This window comes from Mastomys coucha, unplaced genomic scaffold, assembly GCF_008632895.1.
Source record: "Mastomys coucha isolate ucsf_1 unplaced genomic scaffold, UCSF_Mcou_1 pScaffold18, whole genome shotgun sequence".
In the NCBI taxonomy this organism is placed as follows: domain Eukaryota; kingdom Metazoa; phylum Chordata; class Mammalia; order Rodentia; family Muridae; genus Mastomys; species Mastomys coucha.
Genome location: NW_022196900.1, coordinates 81,217,570 through 81,233,604, shown reverse-complemented (window position 1 = coordinate 81,233,604; position 16,035 = coordinate 81,217,570). Strand labels below are relative to the sequence as shown.

General features: G+C 49.3%; 1 protein-coding gene across 3 annotated transcripts in view; it reads right to left on the bottom strand.

The window, feature by feature from the left end:
- Positions 1 to 16,035, bottom strand: part of Epha10 (EPH receptor A10) — a 36,134-nt gene that overhangs the window by 4,654 nt on the left and 15,445 nt on the right. For 2 of the 3 annotated variants that reach the window (XM_031378607.1, XM_031378606.1), the window contains exons 6-11: positions 11,821 to 11,954; positions 9,000 to 9,171; positions 6,629 to 6,737; positions 1,483 to 1,541; positions 1,237 to 1,362; positions 254 to 439 (exon numbers count right to left, since the gene is read on the bottom strand). In XM_031378607.1, coding sequence (XP_031234467.1) covers positions 254 to 439; positions 1,237 to 1,362; positions 1,483 to 1,541; positions 6,629 to 6,737; positions 9,000 to 9,171; positions 11,821 to 11,954 — 786 coding nt within the window. Of the gene's footprint in view, positions 1 to 253; positions 440 to 1,236; positions 1,363 to 1,482; positions 1,542 to 6,628; positions 6,738 to 7,673; positions 8,479 to 8,999; positions 9,172 to 11,820; positions 11,955 to 16,035 lie in introns of those variants that run through there. The other variant, XM_031378608.1, reaches the window with a different exon arrangement.

Genomic DNA, 16,035 nt, shown 5'->3' with positions numbered 1-16,035 from the left:
AAAAAAAAAAAAAAAGCCAACTGTCCATAGTGGGATAGAGACAAAGTCAGCTAAGAAAGATCATTCAAAGGGACAATGATCCATTCCTCAAATATTAATGGAAATTGGAAAGGTCATTCTGGGTCAGCATGGCTATTCCAAGAGAGGGGCCATCCTGAGCACTAAAGTGAAAGTGCCTGGGCCCACGCCACAGCCTAGAGGGCACTCCACCTGATACCTGGCTAAGCGTGGGGATGTGTGGTGCCGGGCCTACCTCGGGTGACAACACCTTCCAGCCGCACAATGTGGCTATGGTCAAACTGCCCCAGGGTGAGGGCCTCAGCCAGGAAGCTGAGCCTCTGTGAGTCTGAGCAACCCTCTCTCAGAGTGTGCACGGCCACGGGTAGTTCCTGGCGACCGGGCAGCTGCAGGCAGCCGCAGCACAGGTCCCCAAATCGTCCTGCGAAGAAGCAAGCATCTCAGACCCCTACCAACAAATGGGGTAGGTTCAACTAAGGTAACTCTGGGTCACAGGGCCCTTTCCACCGTGCTGTGGGAAGCTCTTGAGTTTGAAGCAATGCAACCTCGGTCTCCATTTTTTTTTTCTTCTTGGCCTTAGTCTCCTTCTCTGTGACAGAGACACAGTAACTTTGCACATGCTTACCCATCAAAGGTCATTAAAGGCGGCAAAGCCAGGGACAAGTGATGACTACATCTATTCTGCCCTACAGCTCTTCCTGCCTTCTGTTGTGTGGGCTCTGTTTCTTGGAGCACAGTAACCAAAGCAGCAAGGCCTTGCCCTAAGCCTGGCGAGTTTCCATAGCAGCCTTTTAGGTAAGAAATGGAGGCTCAGAGCCGAAGAGGATGAGCCTCTCAGTCACTCAGCTACTTCATCATCAGACCTCAGGTGTGTCTGGCCCGAAGCTTCCTAGAAAAACCTCTCTTTGTTCCGTAAAAGCCTGGGACTAAACTTGAGACTGCCGGGAGCAGGGTCCTGAGTGAGGTAGATGTCCCAGTGACCTAGGGAACAGACCAGAGAAGGCAGAGCCACAGACACTTCAGGTGGGCGAGGGGCTTTCTGGGAAGGGATGACCTCAGTCCAGAGGCGGGGCCTCTGGCCATGGGCTGGGAGCTAGCTTTCTGGAAAGAGGTGGCAGAGACGCGGGGCTTTCCCCAGTGGGTGTTGCCTGGTGGGTGGGGTTTATCCAGTGGGCGGAGCGCCCTGACGAATCCAGGCTTCCAGGGTCCAGGGCTTGCCTGCTCCCAAGCTCTTCTCCAGGGTGACGCTTTTGGCATCTAGCTCTTTGGCAAACAAATGCACAGCCTGCAACGGGTCCCCGCAGCTTTGGGGGTCCAGAAACGTGCGGCGTGTCGGGACTTTAACTGAGAACAGAGGAAGAGAAAGAGAGCCTGAGGAAAGGGGCCTCATTGCTGGGGTTAACAGGAGGTGGCGGCTGGGAAGGGGCCAAAGACAGAGAGGTATGCGCGGCACAGACAACTCACAGTGGAAATACAGTTCCTCTTCGTCATGGGCGTTGCCACTACCTTTGCCATCACAGGGCCTGTGGGGACGCAGAGGCATCCATTCACCAGGCGACCCCAGCCCTTCCCACTTCACCAGCGCCCAGGGCAGTACCTCTTGGTCCCTTCAGACAGAAAAGCTCTGTGCCCCTTCTAGGGAGCAACTTTCTTGTTCTCTCGGTTTCTTTTTGGTTTTAATTTATTTTTAGATTTATTAAGTGTGCATGTGACAAGTTCAGAAGTTGGTTCTCTCCTTCCACCTTGAGGGTCTTGGTGCCCTTCTCCACTACCCCATCTGGGTTTTTTTTGTTTGTTTGTTTGTTTGGTTTGATTTTTCAAGACAGTGTTTCTCTGTGTAGTGTTGGCTATCCTGGAACTCACTCTGTAGAACAGGCTGGCCTACAGAGATTGTGGTGGCTTGAATATGCTTGGCCTAGGGTGTGGCACTATTAGGAGGTGTGACCTTGTTGGAGTAGGTGTAACACTGTGGGAGTGGGCTTTGAGACCCTCCTTCTAGCTGCCTGGCAACAGTTTTCTGCTAGTAGCCTTCAGATGAAGCTGTAGAACTCTCAGCTCATCCTGCACCATGCCTGCCTGGATGCTGCCATGCTCCTGCCTTGATGATAATGGACAGAACCGCTGAACCTGTAAGCCAATCCTAATTAAATGTTGCCCTTATAGCCAGGCGGTGCTGGCGCATGCCTTTAATCCCAGCATTTGGAGGCAGAGGCAGGCAGATTTCTGAGTTCAAGGCCAGCCTGGTCTACAGAGTGAGTTCCAGGACAGCCAGGGCTATACAGAGAAACCCTGTCTTGAAAAACCAAAAAAAAAAATGTTGCCCTTATAAGAGTTGTCTTGGGGCGCGGGGGCGGGGGTTGGGGGAAGGGCTTGGAGAGATGGCTCAGCGGTTAACACTGACTGCTTTTCCGAAGGTCTTAAGTTCAAATCCTAGCAACCATATGGTGGCTCACAACTATCCCTAAAGAGATCTGACACCCTCTTCTGGTCTATCTGAACACAGCTACTTACACATACTTACATATAATAGTAAATAAATCTTTAAAAAAAAAGAGTTGTCTTGGTCGTGGTATCTGTTCACAGCAGTAAATCCCTAGCTAAGACAGGGATCTACCTGCCTCTGCTTCCCAAATGCTGAGATTAAAGGTATTACCTCTCTCAGGCTAGAGATAGCTCAGCAGTTAAGAGCACTGGCTGCTCTTCCAGAGGTCCTGAGTTCAATTCCCAGCAACCACATGGTGGCTCACAACCATCTGTAATGGGATCTGATGCTCTCTTCTGGTATGCAGGTGTATATGCAGATAGAGCACTCATTAAATAGATATATACATACATACACACAGCTTTTTAAAAATTACCTCTGTGTCCGTGTGTGTGTGTCTGTGTATGTGTGTGTGTGTGTGTGTGTGTGTGTGCACATGCTATGATTGGCACTCCATTGGAAGTCAGAGGATAACTTGAGGAAATAATTTCTCTCCTTCCACTCTGTGGGTCCCAGGGAATGACTCGGGCCACCAAACTTGATGGCAAGCACTTTCATACACTGCGCCACCCCTACTGAAAAATTCTTTCTCCCCCTCCCCACCTCTTTCTTCACCGTTTGCTGCCTCAGTCACAGCTGTAGCCATGGCTTGCAGTCTTCCAACCTCCTCCCCTCAGTACACAGACAACCTGAAGCCCAGATCTCTATTTAGCTCTTCATTGCCATCACTGTTTCTGGTGATTTTGCTCTGAGAAAACTCCAGAGATGTACAAGCCTACACTCCTGGCACAAAGCCCCATGGTACCCTGTCAGGAATAACAAGCTGCTCCTTCCTGAGCCAGGGACAAAGCCCAGGGCCGTCTGGATCTGGAGAGGTGAGGCAGGACTTTCCCAGTCCCGTGAAAGCTCTGGCTTTTGTTCTGGGGGCAAAGGAAAGCAGGTAGGGACCCGGAGCAGGGGACTGCCCTGATTCAATGTACACTTTATATGCTTTTGTTCCATCTTGCATTTGAGAAAGAAGATCCTGGCAGCCAGAAGGGAGCCACTCTGTAGTTCCCTCAGGAGATGGCAGTAGCTTGAGCTATGGGGTAGCCAACCCGTGAGAGATCTGTGGAAGGGCAAGATGACAGGACCATGGGGCTTGGAGACTGCAGGTAGCTGAATGGAAGAGCGAGGAGCCCAGAGAGCTCACGAAGAGAAACTGTCAAGCAAAAACGGGAAAGTTCAGATATCTTAGCCCACTACACCTGGCTTAGAGTGTGGATTTATTGGATGGTGGGAGATACAGAGGAATCTAGGAGTAGGGAGGGTGGATCTGCTCTGAAAATACAAAACAGGGGTCTATGTACTCTGCCTGGGAAGATGAGGGAGCCTGAAAGGAGGAATAATGATCAGGCTAGAGTGAGGGGAAGAGAGCTGCAGAAGAGGACGGGAAGAGGAATAGAAGTGGGCAGGAGATGAATTGTCACAGGAACCAGGGAAGGGGAAAGGTCAGGAGACAAGGTCCTACCAAAGAAGGAAGAAGGGATGGGAAATGTGTCCCAGGAGAGAAAGGCATGAAAAGGCTCTGACACATGCCCTTCGCAGTCGATTGTGAGCTCTTGCGTGCTGTGGAACTGGGTGGCTTGTTTTTTTTTTTTTTTCTACATAATAAAACCATAATAAACACAGCCCTGCCTTACAATATCATGCTAACAAAGAGCTTACAGATACAGCGTGGGTGTTTTTATCTTTGGTTCTTGTTTTGTTGCTTTAAGATAGGGTCTCACTCTGTAGCCCTGGCTGTTTTGCAACCCCATATATAGACCAGGCTAACCTCAAAGGTGTGTGCCATCACATCTGGCTTATGGTGTGGATTTGGACTGTCCCCCAAAGGCTGGAGTGCTAAATGACTTGGTCTACAGCCTGGGGTGAAGAAGGGGAGGTGGTGGAGCCTTTGGGAGGTGTGGTCTGGGAGAAAGAAATTAGGTCACTGAGGGCATGCCCTTTAGAGAACACTGTGACCCCAGTCTCTTCCTCATTTTCTGCTTGCTGGCTGTCAATGAAGTGAGCAGCTGCCTCTGCTACGAGCTCCTACTGGGATGACTTCCCACCCACAGGACCAAGGCCAAGTGGCCACGGACCGACCTTCTGAGACTTCGAGCCCCCCAGAACTTTTCTTTGTCATGAGTTAACTATATTGTCCATTTCGCCACAGCAACAGATGGCTGACACCCTTACTGAGGCTCAGTGTGTGGTCTGGATGAGAATGGCCCCATAGTCTTATAGGCTTTGTCTCAAGTTAGTGGAACTATGTAGGAAGGCTTGGGGAGGTGTGGCCTTGTTGGAGTAGATGTGACCACACACATGCCCATACTCCACATTCACTCTCACCATAAATAAAAATACACATACCTAAAAATAAACCTTTAAAAAGGAAATCTTGTGATCAGATCCATCACTTACTATGGCAATTTACTCTCTGGTTCTCCTCACTGAAAGGCAGCTTGTCCTGAAGTCGGCAGCTACCCTGTAGCTAATCTTAGCCTACTCCAGCACATGTGTCTCTCTCTGCCTCTGGCCTCCACAGCCCTGATGGTTAAAGCTGGGATGAGCTGCTCCCAGCAGGGCCCCTGATTTCCCAACAGACCCAGAGCATGGACTTAAAGTTAAGCTCCATGAGCTCCCCATGCTTGTCCTGCCTCCCGTCCTCTTCCTCCCTTCCCACACCCTTTTTTGAGACAGTCTCTCTCTGGTGTGCTCTGGCTATCTTGGGACTCTCTATGTAGACCAGGCTGGCCTTGAACTCACAGCTCCACTTGCCTCTGTCGCCTCCACTGTGCGTGCCTTTGATGCCGCTTGTCACGTCTACCTGATCATCTAGCCAGGCTCCTAGAGCTGCAGGGCAATCATCTCTTCTCTGTCCCAGGCAGGGTTTTGGTCAAGGCCATGCAAATAGCCAGTGTCAAAGAAACACTCACTGTACCTCTAGCCCACAGGTGGCTCAGACCCTGAGATGTGGCTTCCCAGCCAGCCTACTTTCCTCTCCACACAGCTTCAACCCACTAGCTCTGCCTACCACAGCCCCAGAATGGGGCTGCCAGGGGCCCCTGGGCATAGCAGTATGGCCCTGGATAGGGCGGGGATACACACTGCTAAGAAGTCTCTGCCTTGTGCAAAGGAAATGGAATCTTCTTCCAACCAGATGTGACCACTCCCGGCCCCTCCCTTCCTTTCCCCCAGTCCCCTCCCTCGTCTTCCCCCACCATTTTCTGCCTGCAAGCTTCTTAGAGGGGAGGGACATGGCTCAGACTGATGAGTTTCCCTCCCTGACTCCCTCTCTCCCACCCACTTACTGACTTTTTCTCTTTGCTTGTGTTCAAGGGGCTTCAGATCCCCTGGGGGCCAGAGCTGGGGGCCTGCGAATGCCTCGGGAGAATCCTAATCGCACAGGAGCAGCTTGGAGTTTGATTCCATCCTAGGCGATGCCTTCTGACATTTAATGAGTTAAGGAGCTAAATCCCCTTCATCCCAGCACGGCTGAGCTAGCTGCAGTGCCTGCAGCTGGTGCGTGAGCAGCATGTGGGGGAGGGGCCATGCTAGCCACAAATACTATCGTTTTGAAGGGAGGGGAAGACAAGGGTCCCAGGATGGCCTCAAATTCTTTTTTTTTTTTTTTGTGACCGATGGCTTTATTTTTTTTATTAGATATTTTCTTTATTTACATGTAAATTTCTCCTTTCCCAGTTTCCCCTCCAAAAAACAAAGAAACAAACAAAAACAACAAAAACAAACCCCTGTTGCCTCCCCTCTTCCCATGCCTGCTACCCCACCCTCTCCCACTTATTGGCCCTGGCATTCCCCTACACTGGGGCACAGAACCTTCATCAAATTCTTTATGTAGCTGAAGTAGGGCTTGAACCCATGACCTCCCTGCCTGTACAACCCAAGTGCTGGGGTTGCTGGCATGTGTTCCCTGGCGGCATTGGGATCTATGCAGCAGGTTAGGTTTTTGTGTGTGTGTGTGTGTGTGTACGTGTGTGTGTGTGTGTGTGTGTGTTGCACTTATCGGTACTTGTGTGCACATATTTTATACACATGGGAACAGAACCTACCAGAGGTCACCAGGATGAACCAGATGCTACCTACCTCCTCCAGATGGCCAGCACACTCATCACGGAGCCCAGCACCAAGAGGGCTGAGATGGTCACCACGGTGACAACCACTGCAGGACTCTGGTCCCTGGACCCTGGGGCAACTAGAGGGGGAAAAAAACAGGGGGCTGAGGCAGGCCAAGGGCGAGGCTCCTCGGCAAGGACCAAGAGAGAGTTTTGTCTCGGTCGCCAGGAGGTTCCCTCAACCGTTTGGTACACAGGAGCCAACACCCACGGTGGCGGTTGGAGTGCCAAGCCCCTCTGCTTGCAGGCAGGGTCTCTCTACTGCAGCCCAGCTCTGAGAGGAGGCGAGAGTCCAGGTTGCTGGGGTTTGCCTCCCCTTATGCCTTTCAAGCTGCCTCATCACTACAAAAGTCCTGGGAGGGTCACTGTCTCCAGTTTAAGCAGAGGAGACAAGTTGAGCAAAGTTACCTAATTTGTCCAAAATCACATAGCTTCTAAGTGGTGTGAACACAGAATTTTGGTTTTGTGTGAAAACAGAGGTTTTGGTTTCACGGTTTTGTCTTTTGTTTTTGTTTTTGTTTTTGTTTTGAGACAGGGTTTCTCTGTGTAGCCCTGGCTGTCCTGAACTCACTCTGTAGACCAGGCTGGCCTCCAACTCAGAAATCTACCTGCCTTTGCCTCCCAAGTGCTGGGATTAAAGGCATGTACCACCACCCCCTGGCTGGTTTCCTTTTTAAAATGGAGTATCATGTAGCCTGGGCTGACCTCCCACTTGTGTAGCCAAGGATGACTTTGAACTCCTGACCCATCTGCCTCTGCCTCCCAAGTGCTGAGATTACATCATGTACCACCACACCCAGGTGAACCCAAGACTGGAACCCGTTCCCCAAATCCTCTGCCTAATGCCCAAAACAGCTTTGAAACTGGACAGACACTCACAGGACCCCAGTCTGATTAAAGAAGTGCACAGGCCCAGACTGAGAGACAAAATTAAATAAGTTAATAAGCAATGCTTAACTATAGAAAAAAAAAAAAAAAAAAAAAAACCTAACCAGAGCAGGGGTTGGGGGCTGGGAGACTGGAAGACTCAGAGTCTGCACCCCAGGCCCTTATGCACAGATGGGGCCTGGGGAAGGGCGGGCAGCCCACAGAACTGGAGGGTACACTGTACAGAGGCAGACGATAATGGGATGGAAGCTACGTCTGGAAATGGAGGGAATTTGGGGAGACACAGCTAGAGGACCGTGGATGCAGGCTAAGAAGAGAGAACTATCCTGGGAGAGCGGACTGCCTACTCCTGCCTGGCTGGAGAGGAAAGGACAGAGGTAGCCCGTGGGGTCGGGTGTCAGGATGGGAAGGAGGGCTTTGAGACAGAAAGGTTCACAAGAACTAGTAAGGAGGGGAGGCACTGGACGCTGAGTAGAAAGACGGCTGTCTGTAGCAGGTTTGGGGTGGGGAAGGAAGAGGAGGGTGGCTCACGTCTGGGGACCAGGCAATGTGGTCAGTCACACAGGGCACGGTGAAGTGGGCTCATGTGGCTTCCCCTACCAAAATGCCTTCCATACAAGCTTCCGCTTGTTCAAATATCTCCCTGCCTCAAGATGTGGCTCTCATCTGCTCTTTCCATTCCTGCCTGTCCATCTTCCCTGATCCAGGACTCCCTCCATGTTCCATCTTCACTTCTCTGTGGGCTCCCAGCATTTCCTATCTTGGATTACAGTCATGTAAGCAGGTTGGGAAGAATTCTTATCTTGACAGCTGGTGCCAGAATGCCTCTTAGGGGGAGCTGCCTTTGTTGGGGTAGATAGAGGTGAGATCCTGAGGGCTAAGGCCAGCAGCAAGCGAGTGAGGTGAGCAACAGAGAGAGCGCCAGGCTGTGTGCTGAAAGGGAAAGGAGAGGGATATGGGAAGGCAGGAAAAAAAGCGGGCAAGGCAACTAGAAGCGGGCCATTGGAAGATCAGGAATTCTCAAGTTCAGCTTCTCTTTTGTTGTTGGAGCTTTATTAAGATATGATTTATACACCGTTCACTTCTCTCTCCCTCCTTCCCTCCCTCCTTCATTTATCCCTTCCATTCTCTTTCCTCTCCCTTTCCTTCCCTTCCAAGCACTGGGATTATAGGCATGCACCTCCAGCTCAACTACTTTTTTTTGGGCGGGGGGGGGGGGGGGGGGGGTCGAGACAGGATTTCTCTCTGTAGCCCTGGCTGTCCTGGAACTCATTCTGTAGATCAGGCTGGTCTTGAACTCAGAGATCTGCCAGCCTCTGCTTCCCTAGTGCTGGGATTAAAGACTTGAAGCTCTTCTGTGGCTCCCTTCTGAACTTGCTTAATCCCTTCCCCTTATCTCTACCCGCTGCCTGCATCCAGCATCTTCCAAGCACTCACACATATCACTTACTTACCTTCCCCTGGGGTCTGAACTTCGATGCTTGGACTGAAGCTCTGGGCCTCCCATGAAGGCCCTGGGGAGGCAGCCCGGATCTGAAAAACGTATCTGGTAGCAGGCTTCAGGTTGGTGACAGTGACAGCCGGTGCCCCTGTCTTCACTGTGGAGTAAGTCAGCTCACTCTGACCCTGGAGAGGATGAAGCGGTGAGGCCCAGACCCAGGAGGCTGAGAGGAGTGGGGACAGGGAGAAGCAAGGGACTATCCTGAGGTGGTGTGTGTGTGTGTGAACCTGACCCGTATCATCTCGAGAGACAGCAGCAATTTCTTCCATAGAATCCCCAGTGCCTCTCTCCTCAAGACTCAGCCCCATAATAGACCAGAGCTTCCTTGGCCTAGAGGACCAGATGGCGGCCATCAGGGCTTGGCCTGGGTGAGGCAGGCCAGAGCACAAGCAAGCCTCACACAGCCACCTGCCCAAGGCTTTTCATCCCCTGACATCTGATTTGTAAAGCAGAGAGCAAGGATTATCTTGTTGGCTTTGCTCTGTTTTGATTTGCAGATGAGGCACCTGGACTCCAGGGGTAAAGACTTACTGAAGTGGAGACTCAGAAGAGCACTGACTTTAATTGGCGAGCAGCTACTTCCTCTGCTGGGCAGCCCTGGAGAAGCCTCCCCTACTCCCCACTCCCACCCTTGTTAAGGAAGGGCCAGCCAGGGTGGCACATTGAAATCCTTCAGGTCTGACCTTTTCTGTACTCTAGTACATCTGACACCCAGAGTTCCTCTCTATGTTCAGACTTCTCCCCCAACGCCACATCTCCAGCCCACAGCTTTGACCAGAGCTTCAGACATAGAGGAAGTCCACCTGGATGGCAGACGAGCCTCATACAGAGAAAGACCGTACTCGCCACGCAGCCCCGCCTGCTCCCTCTCCTCTCAGCCAGCAGCTCCCCATCCTGGTCACCCAGGCCCATACATCCAAAAGTGACGTGGTGACCCTGTTTTTTCCTGGGCACCCCAACTGTCACAGCTCTCGACAGACTTCTATTAATCAAAGCCATTATCTGACTCAGCAAAGCCCTACATGGCGCCGAGGGAGTGGAATTCTGTCACCCTCAGGAAGAAGTTTCTCTTTAATGAATTAATTTGCATAAAAGTGAGGCACCATTTCGCAGAAGATCATGTCTCAAAGCTAAAGACGCCAAATTGATGGGGAAAGAGAGCATGGGTTGGGAAACAACTCCATTCATCAAATCACAGCTGAACTATCCCTAACTGCAGATTGAAAATGCAATGGAGAAGAGAAAGGTGGCCAGCCGGGGAGGCACATGCCTGTAATCCCAGAGTATGGGGAGGTGGAGGCAGGAGGCTAGCTGGGGCTACGGAAGACCCAATCTCAAAATAAGAATAAATAAATAAATCACGAATAAAAGAGGAGGAGGAGAAGAAAGAAGGCCATAAGGCAATGTGTGAGGAGGGGCATTTGAGGCAGCCTGGGATGGGGATGGGGACGAGAATCACAAAATTCAGCAGAAGGCTGGGTGTGGTGTGTCACATGCCTTCAACACCTTCAATTCCAGCATGCAGGAGGCAGAAGCAGGGGGTGGAGGGGTCCCTGTGAGCTGGAGACCAGCCAAGGCTATCTAGTAAGATTAACTCAAGCAAGCAAGCAAGCAAACAAAAAACAAACAAACAAAAATAAACCAGCAAAAGTATCTTCTTATAAAAACCAATTCAGTCTCTGTGGTGCACACGTACAACCCCTGCACTGGGGAGACAGAGACAAGACTTATCTTGACAGAGGTCAAGATAAACTCAAGGCCAGCCTGGTCTACACAGTGAATCCCAGACCAGCTAAGGCTCCACAGGGAGAACCTGTCTCAAAGCAAACAAAAAAGTATCTCATGAGGCACTGTTTGCTCTAGAAAACTAGAGATCAACCAGGCAGTGGTGGCACACGCCTTTAATCCCAGCTCTTGGGAGGCAGAGGCAGGCAGATTTCTGAGTTCGAGGCCAGCCTGGTCTACAGAGTGAGTTCCAGGACAGCCAGGGCTACACAGAGAAACCCTGTCTAGAAAAACCAAAAAAAAAAAAAAAAAAAAAAAAAAAAAAAAAAGCAAGCAAGCAAGCTAGGGGTCTTGGTCCAAACCTACTACTCTAGAGGCCGAGATCAGCCAGGACTCAGTAAGACCCTATCTCAAAACTAAAAATAACTCTATGGAATTGATGGTGAGCATTTACTTATTTATATAAGCAGGGTTTTTTTTCTATGTATTCCTGGCTGGCCTGTAACTCACTATGTAGACCAGGCTGGCCTCCAGTTCAGAGATCTGCCTGCCTTTGCTTCACAATTGCTGGGATTTAAGGTGGAGTAGATGTATGTGTGTGTGTGTGTGTGTGTGTGTGTGTGTGTGTGTGTGCATCTTGTATATATAATATATCTTATATATAATATATTTAACATGCATGAGGATGTGTGAAATTAATACATGACGCACCACTCGCACCCTTTTATAGTAAGCCACAGGAATGCAGACCCCCATTCTGGAACATTCCCTAACCCCCAGTCTGACAGTGTGCTCCTGTGGCACACAGATATCTCTGTGTGCCTTTCCTTTGCAAAAGTGTCTGCAGATCACATTTGTAAACTCAGCCAGGCAAAACAGACCCGCCCCACAGCCAGCTCTGCTAAACCTTAAACCGAGGAGGTGAACTGGAGCTGTCTGTGAGTGAGGAAGGACAGAGAAGGAAGGAAAGGCCTCAGGAGGCTTCGCAGCTGAGGAATAAGGCTGAGGAAGGCAGGCTGGGATCTAGGCGGTTTCCTACTGGGACTCACCTTCTCATAGTAGCGGATCTCATATTCTGTGCTGTTGGTTCCTGGAGCTCCAGCAGGGACAGGCTCTCGCCAGGACAGCGACACGCTCTGGGGTTCCACGCGGTCCCTGCGGATTTCATCCTCCTCCCAGGGTGCTGAGAGTAAGCAGAGCGGGATGCTATCCTGGACCTACTGCCCACAAGCTCTGGGTGGGGCATGCACAGGGGAGCGGGGTTAAATGTAGGCGTGGCCTATGGGGCCTGACGCAAGAGTCTTGGTAGCACCAGAGGTTTAGGAAGAACATGTGGCCAAGGCTTCTCTCATTTTGGGAGGGAAAGCCCGGCTTGCCTTCCCAGTTTTCCTCATCCTCTTGCTTCTCATCCTTCAGTCTCATTCTGTGCTTTGAAGAGCTAAGAGAGTTTGTAGCCCAGATTGGCTCGTTCACGGTGGTACGGCTGCAGACAAGCGAGGATTAGAAGAAAATCACCCCAACATGATAAAGGACAAACGTGGGAAGCCCACAGCTAGCATCACATTCAAGAGTGAAAGACTGGGAACGTTCTGTTTGGAGAAAGGCCAGAATGCCACTCACCGCTAAAAGCTCTAGCCAGAGCAACCAGACAAGAAAAACAAATAAAAGGCTTGAATGGGAAGACACAAAGGCATCGTGGGATGGCATGATCTTAATGTGGAAAGCCCTGTAAAGAATTCACAAAGGATTCTCAGAGAACCAGCCTCACAGCATGAAGAATTGTATATGACAGCCTAGGGACGAGACTCGACACAGTCAAGGACTTGATCAAGTTCACCAAGCAGAGCGACTGGTGACCAGCAGTGTCCTGTACCGGCAAGGGGTCCGTGAAAAAAAAGCAGCATCCGATTCTGGGGCGCCAGGGAGTCGGAAAAAAATAGATATCAGAAAGCAAAGGGCAGAAGTGGAGATGGAAAGCACACACCCTGCCCTTTGACAAGGGCTTGCATATGGCTTCCGGTCTCACGTGGTATACCTGTCCAGTAGGCCCAGTCTCTACTCTCTTAAATTCCCATGAGGCCTATGGATACAGGAGCCAAAACTCACAGTTGACAGCTGATTGCTGGTATGGGAGACAGGGAGGGAGCGTCATATTTTTAAGCTCTGTAAAGTCAGTCGAACTGGATAGACCCACGTGGCTGTAGTGAACCCTAGGCTACACTACCAACTGAGCGGTACTGTCTCCCATCCTAAAAATAACTTGAAAAATCCTTTCGTCTTTTCCCCAGTGCCTGACCCTTTGAAAAAAGCAATGTCTTTGTGAGCCGGACAATAGCAGCCTGTCACTCCACTGCGAAGCTACTGAGTGTACTCTCCCTGCCCCCAGCAGGCTGAATTCACTTGGACCTCGCTTAGAAGTAGAAGTGAGCCTCCTAGGAGGTGGTAAAGCCCTTTGTAGACCCAGATGAGGGCAGAGTCAGGGAGAGGCGAGAAAATGTCACGTTTGAACTTTGTCAGTCAAGAGCATCAGATGGCCAGGGGATCCACAGCCTGACACAGTTCCATTTTGGCCCCTCAAAGGTGTGTTAGATGAATAGCTGATACCTCTGAGAAGAAAGGGTTAGTAAGATGGCTCAGCAGGTAAAGTACTTGCCACACAAACATGAGAATCTCAGTTCATATCCCCAGAAACCATATAACCATATAAAGGTTGGGGTTTTGTTTTTTTTTTTTTTTTTTTTTTTTTTTTTTTTTTTTGGTTTTCTGAGGCAGGGTTTCTCTGTGTAGCCCTGGCTACTGGAACTCACTCTGTAGACCAGGCTGGCCTCGAACTCAGAAATCTGCCTGCCTCTGCCTCCCAAGTGCTGGGATTAAAGGCGTGCACCCCAACTGCCCGGCTCATATAAAGGTTTTTTTTGTTTTTGTTTTTGGTATTAGAAGCTTTCTGGAGAGTTAGGCTGGCTTACAGAGATGCCCTCTCTCAAACAAGGGAGGTAACAATGGACACCAGTGGGTGTCCTCTGACCTCCACATATACATGCCTGCGCATTTGCACACACGTGTGCGCACACACATACAATCATATTCACACATATAATCATACATACATACACACCACACACGCTCATATGTATATACACAATCATATTCACACATACAATCATACAACACACACACAACACACACTCTCATATGTATATACACAATCATATTCACACATACAATCATACAACACACACACACACCACACACACTCATATGTATACACAATCATATTCACACATACGATCATACATACACACACACCACACACACAATCATATTCACACATACAATCATACATACACACACACCACACACACAATCATATTCACACATACAATCATACAACACACACAACACACACACTCATATGTATACACACAATCATATTCACACATACAATCATACACACACACACACACCACACACACACAATCATATGTATACACACACTCAAAAAAAGAAACCTAACACTCAAACTGAAACCCCAGCCTGAGCCCCAGCTGTCCATGATGAAGTCAGTCACAGCACAAGTTGCCTGGAGAGCGAGTGAGCAGCTTCTAGGGAGAGCCACCGGCAGCCTGTTCCCTTGCCCTAGTGACTGAGCTCTGATTTTGATGGCAGTGGTGTGTGTGTGTGTGTGTGTGTGTGTGTGTGTGTGTGTGTGTCTGTGTGGGTATGCATTACTCAGGTCAATCCTGTCTGGCTGTTGTAAGACATTCCCTCCCCTCACCACCCATTGCTTTAGGGTTAGGCTTACTTCTATTCTAGCCAATAAAAGATTGTCAGCTAAGAAGAAAGAGGTTCAACCAGATGTGGTGGTACATGCCTTCCATCCCAGCACTCAAGAGGCAGCAGCAGACAGGTCTCTAAGTTTGAGGACAGCCTGGTCTACGAAGCAATCAGGACCGCCCCAGGACAGCTGGGGCTATTGTTACTCAGAAAAACCCTGTCTTAGAAAAAAAAAAAATCAGGGTGATGTCTTGTAATCTTGTAATCACACCTGTAATCCTAGCACCTGAGTAGGAGGATTGCTATGAACTTAAGGCTAGCCTGGGCTATAGAGTATGACCTTGTTTCATTTTTTTTAAAGGTGCTCACTGCGTCCTATGGTGAAGTCCCAGGGAGTCGGACACTCTGGTCCTTGCAGGCACCTGCATGAATGTTCATGTGACACACATAAATTCCTTCAGGTATGCACATACATTTAAAATTAAGTAAATATATTTTTTAAGATTTATTTATTTAATGTATATAGTGCCCTATCTGCATGTTCACCTGCATGTCAGAAGAGAGCATCAGATCTAGATCATACTATAGATGGTTGTGAGAAACCATGAAGTTGCTGGGGATTGAACTCAGGACCTCTGGAAGAGCAGATGGTGCTCTTAACTGCTGAGCCATCTCTCCAGCCCCCAAATTAAATATTTTTAAAGGGCCAGACACGATGGCACAAAACTTTAATCACAGCACTCAAAAAGCAGAAGCAAGTGGATTTCTATGACTTTGAGGCCAGCCTGATCTACATAGTGAATTCTAGGTCAGCCAGAACTACATAGTGAGACCTTGATTCACAAAAGAGGATGTGGGGGCTTGACCAGTCTCAATTGGTAGGACATTTGTTTAGCATGCAGGAAACCCTAATTTGTTGCCTAGCACCATATAGATTGGGCCACTCCTGAAATTCCAACACTTGGGAGGTAGAGACCAGAGCAGCCAATTCAAGAGGCCAGTCTTGGCTACATAAGACTCTGCCTGGGCCCCGAGAGGTGGCTCAGTGGTTAGGAACACTGGCTGGTCTTCCAGAGGACCTGGGTTCCATTCCTAGTACCCATGTAGCAGCTCACAACAACTGTCTATAACTCTAGTTCCAGAGATCCAGTGCACTCTTCTGGCCTCTGTTGCTACTAGGAACAAGCATGGTCCACAGACACACATGCAGGCAAAATACCCATAAACACAATGAGAAAATAGAATAATATATTATGTATAATATGCTATACTTGTTACATATATAATATATATAAAGAAAATTTTATAGAAATAGTCATAAGTACAAAACATTGTGGCAATACATACTAGTTGGGTTGTTTTGTTTTGGTTGGTTGGTTTTTTGTGTTTTTTTGTTTGTTTGTTTGTTATCCTTTTTTAAAAAAAAACACCTCCTTTTGTTTTTTAAGATTTATTTACATACATAAGTACACTGTAGCTGTCTTCAGCCA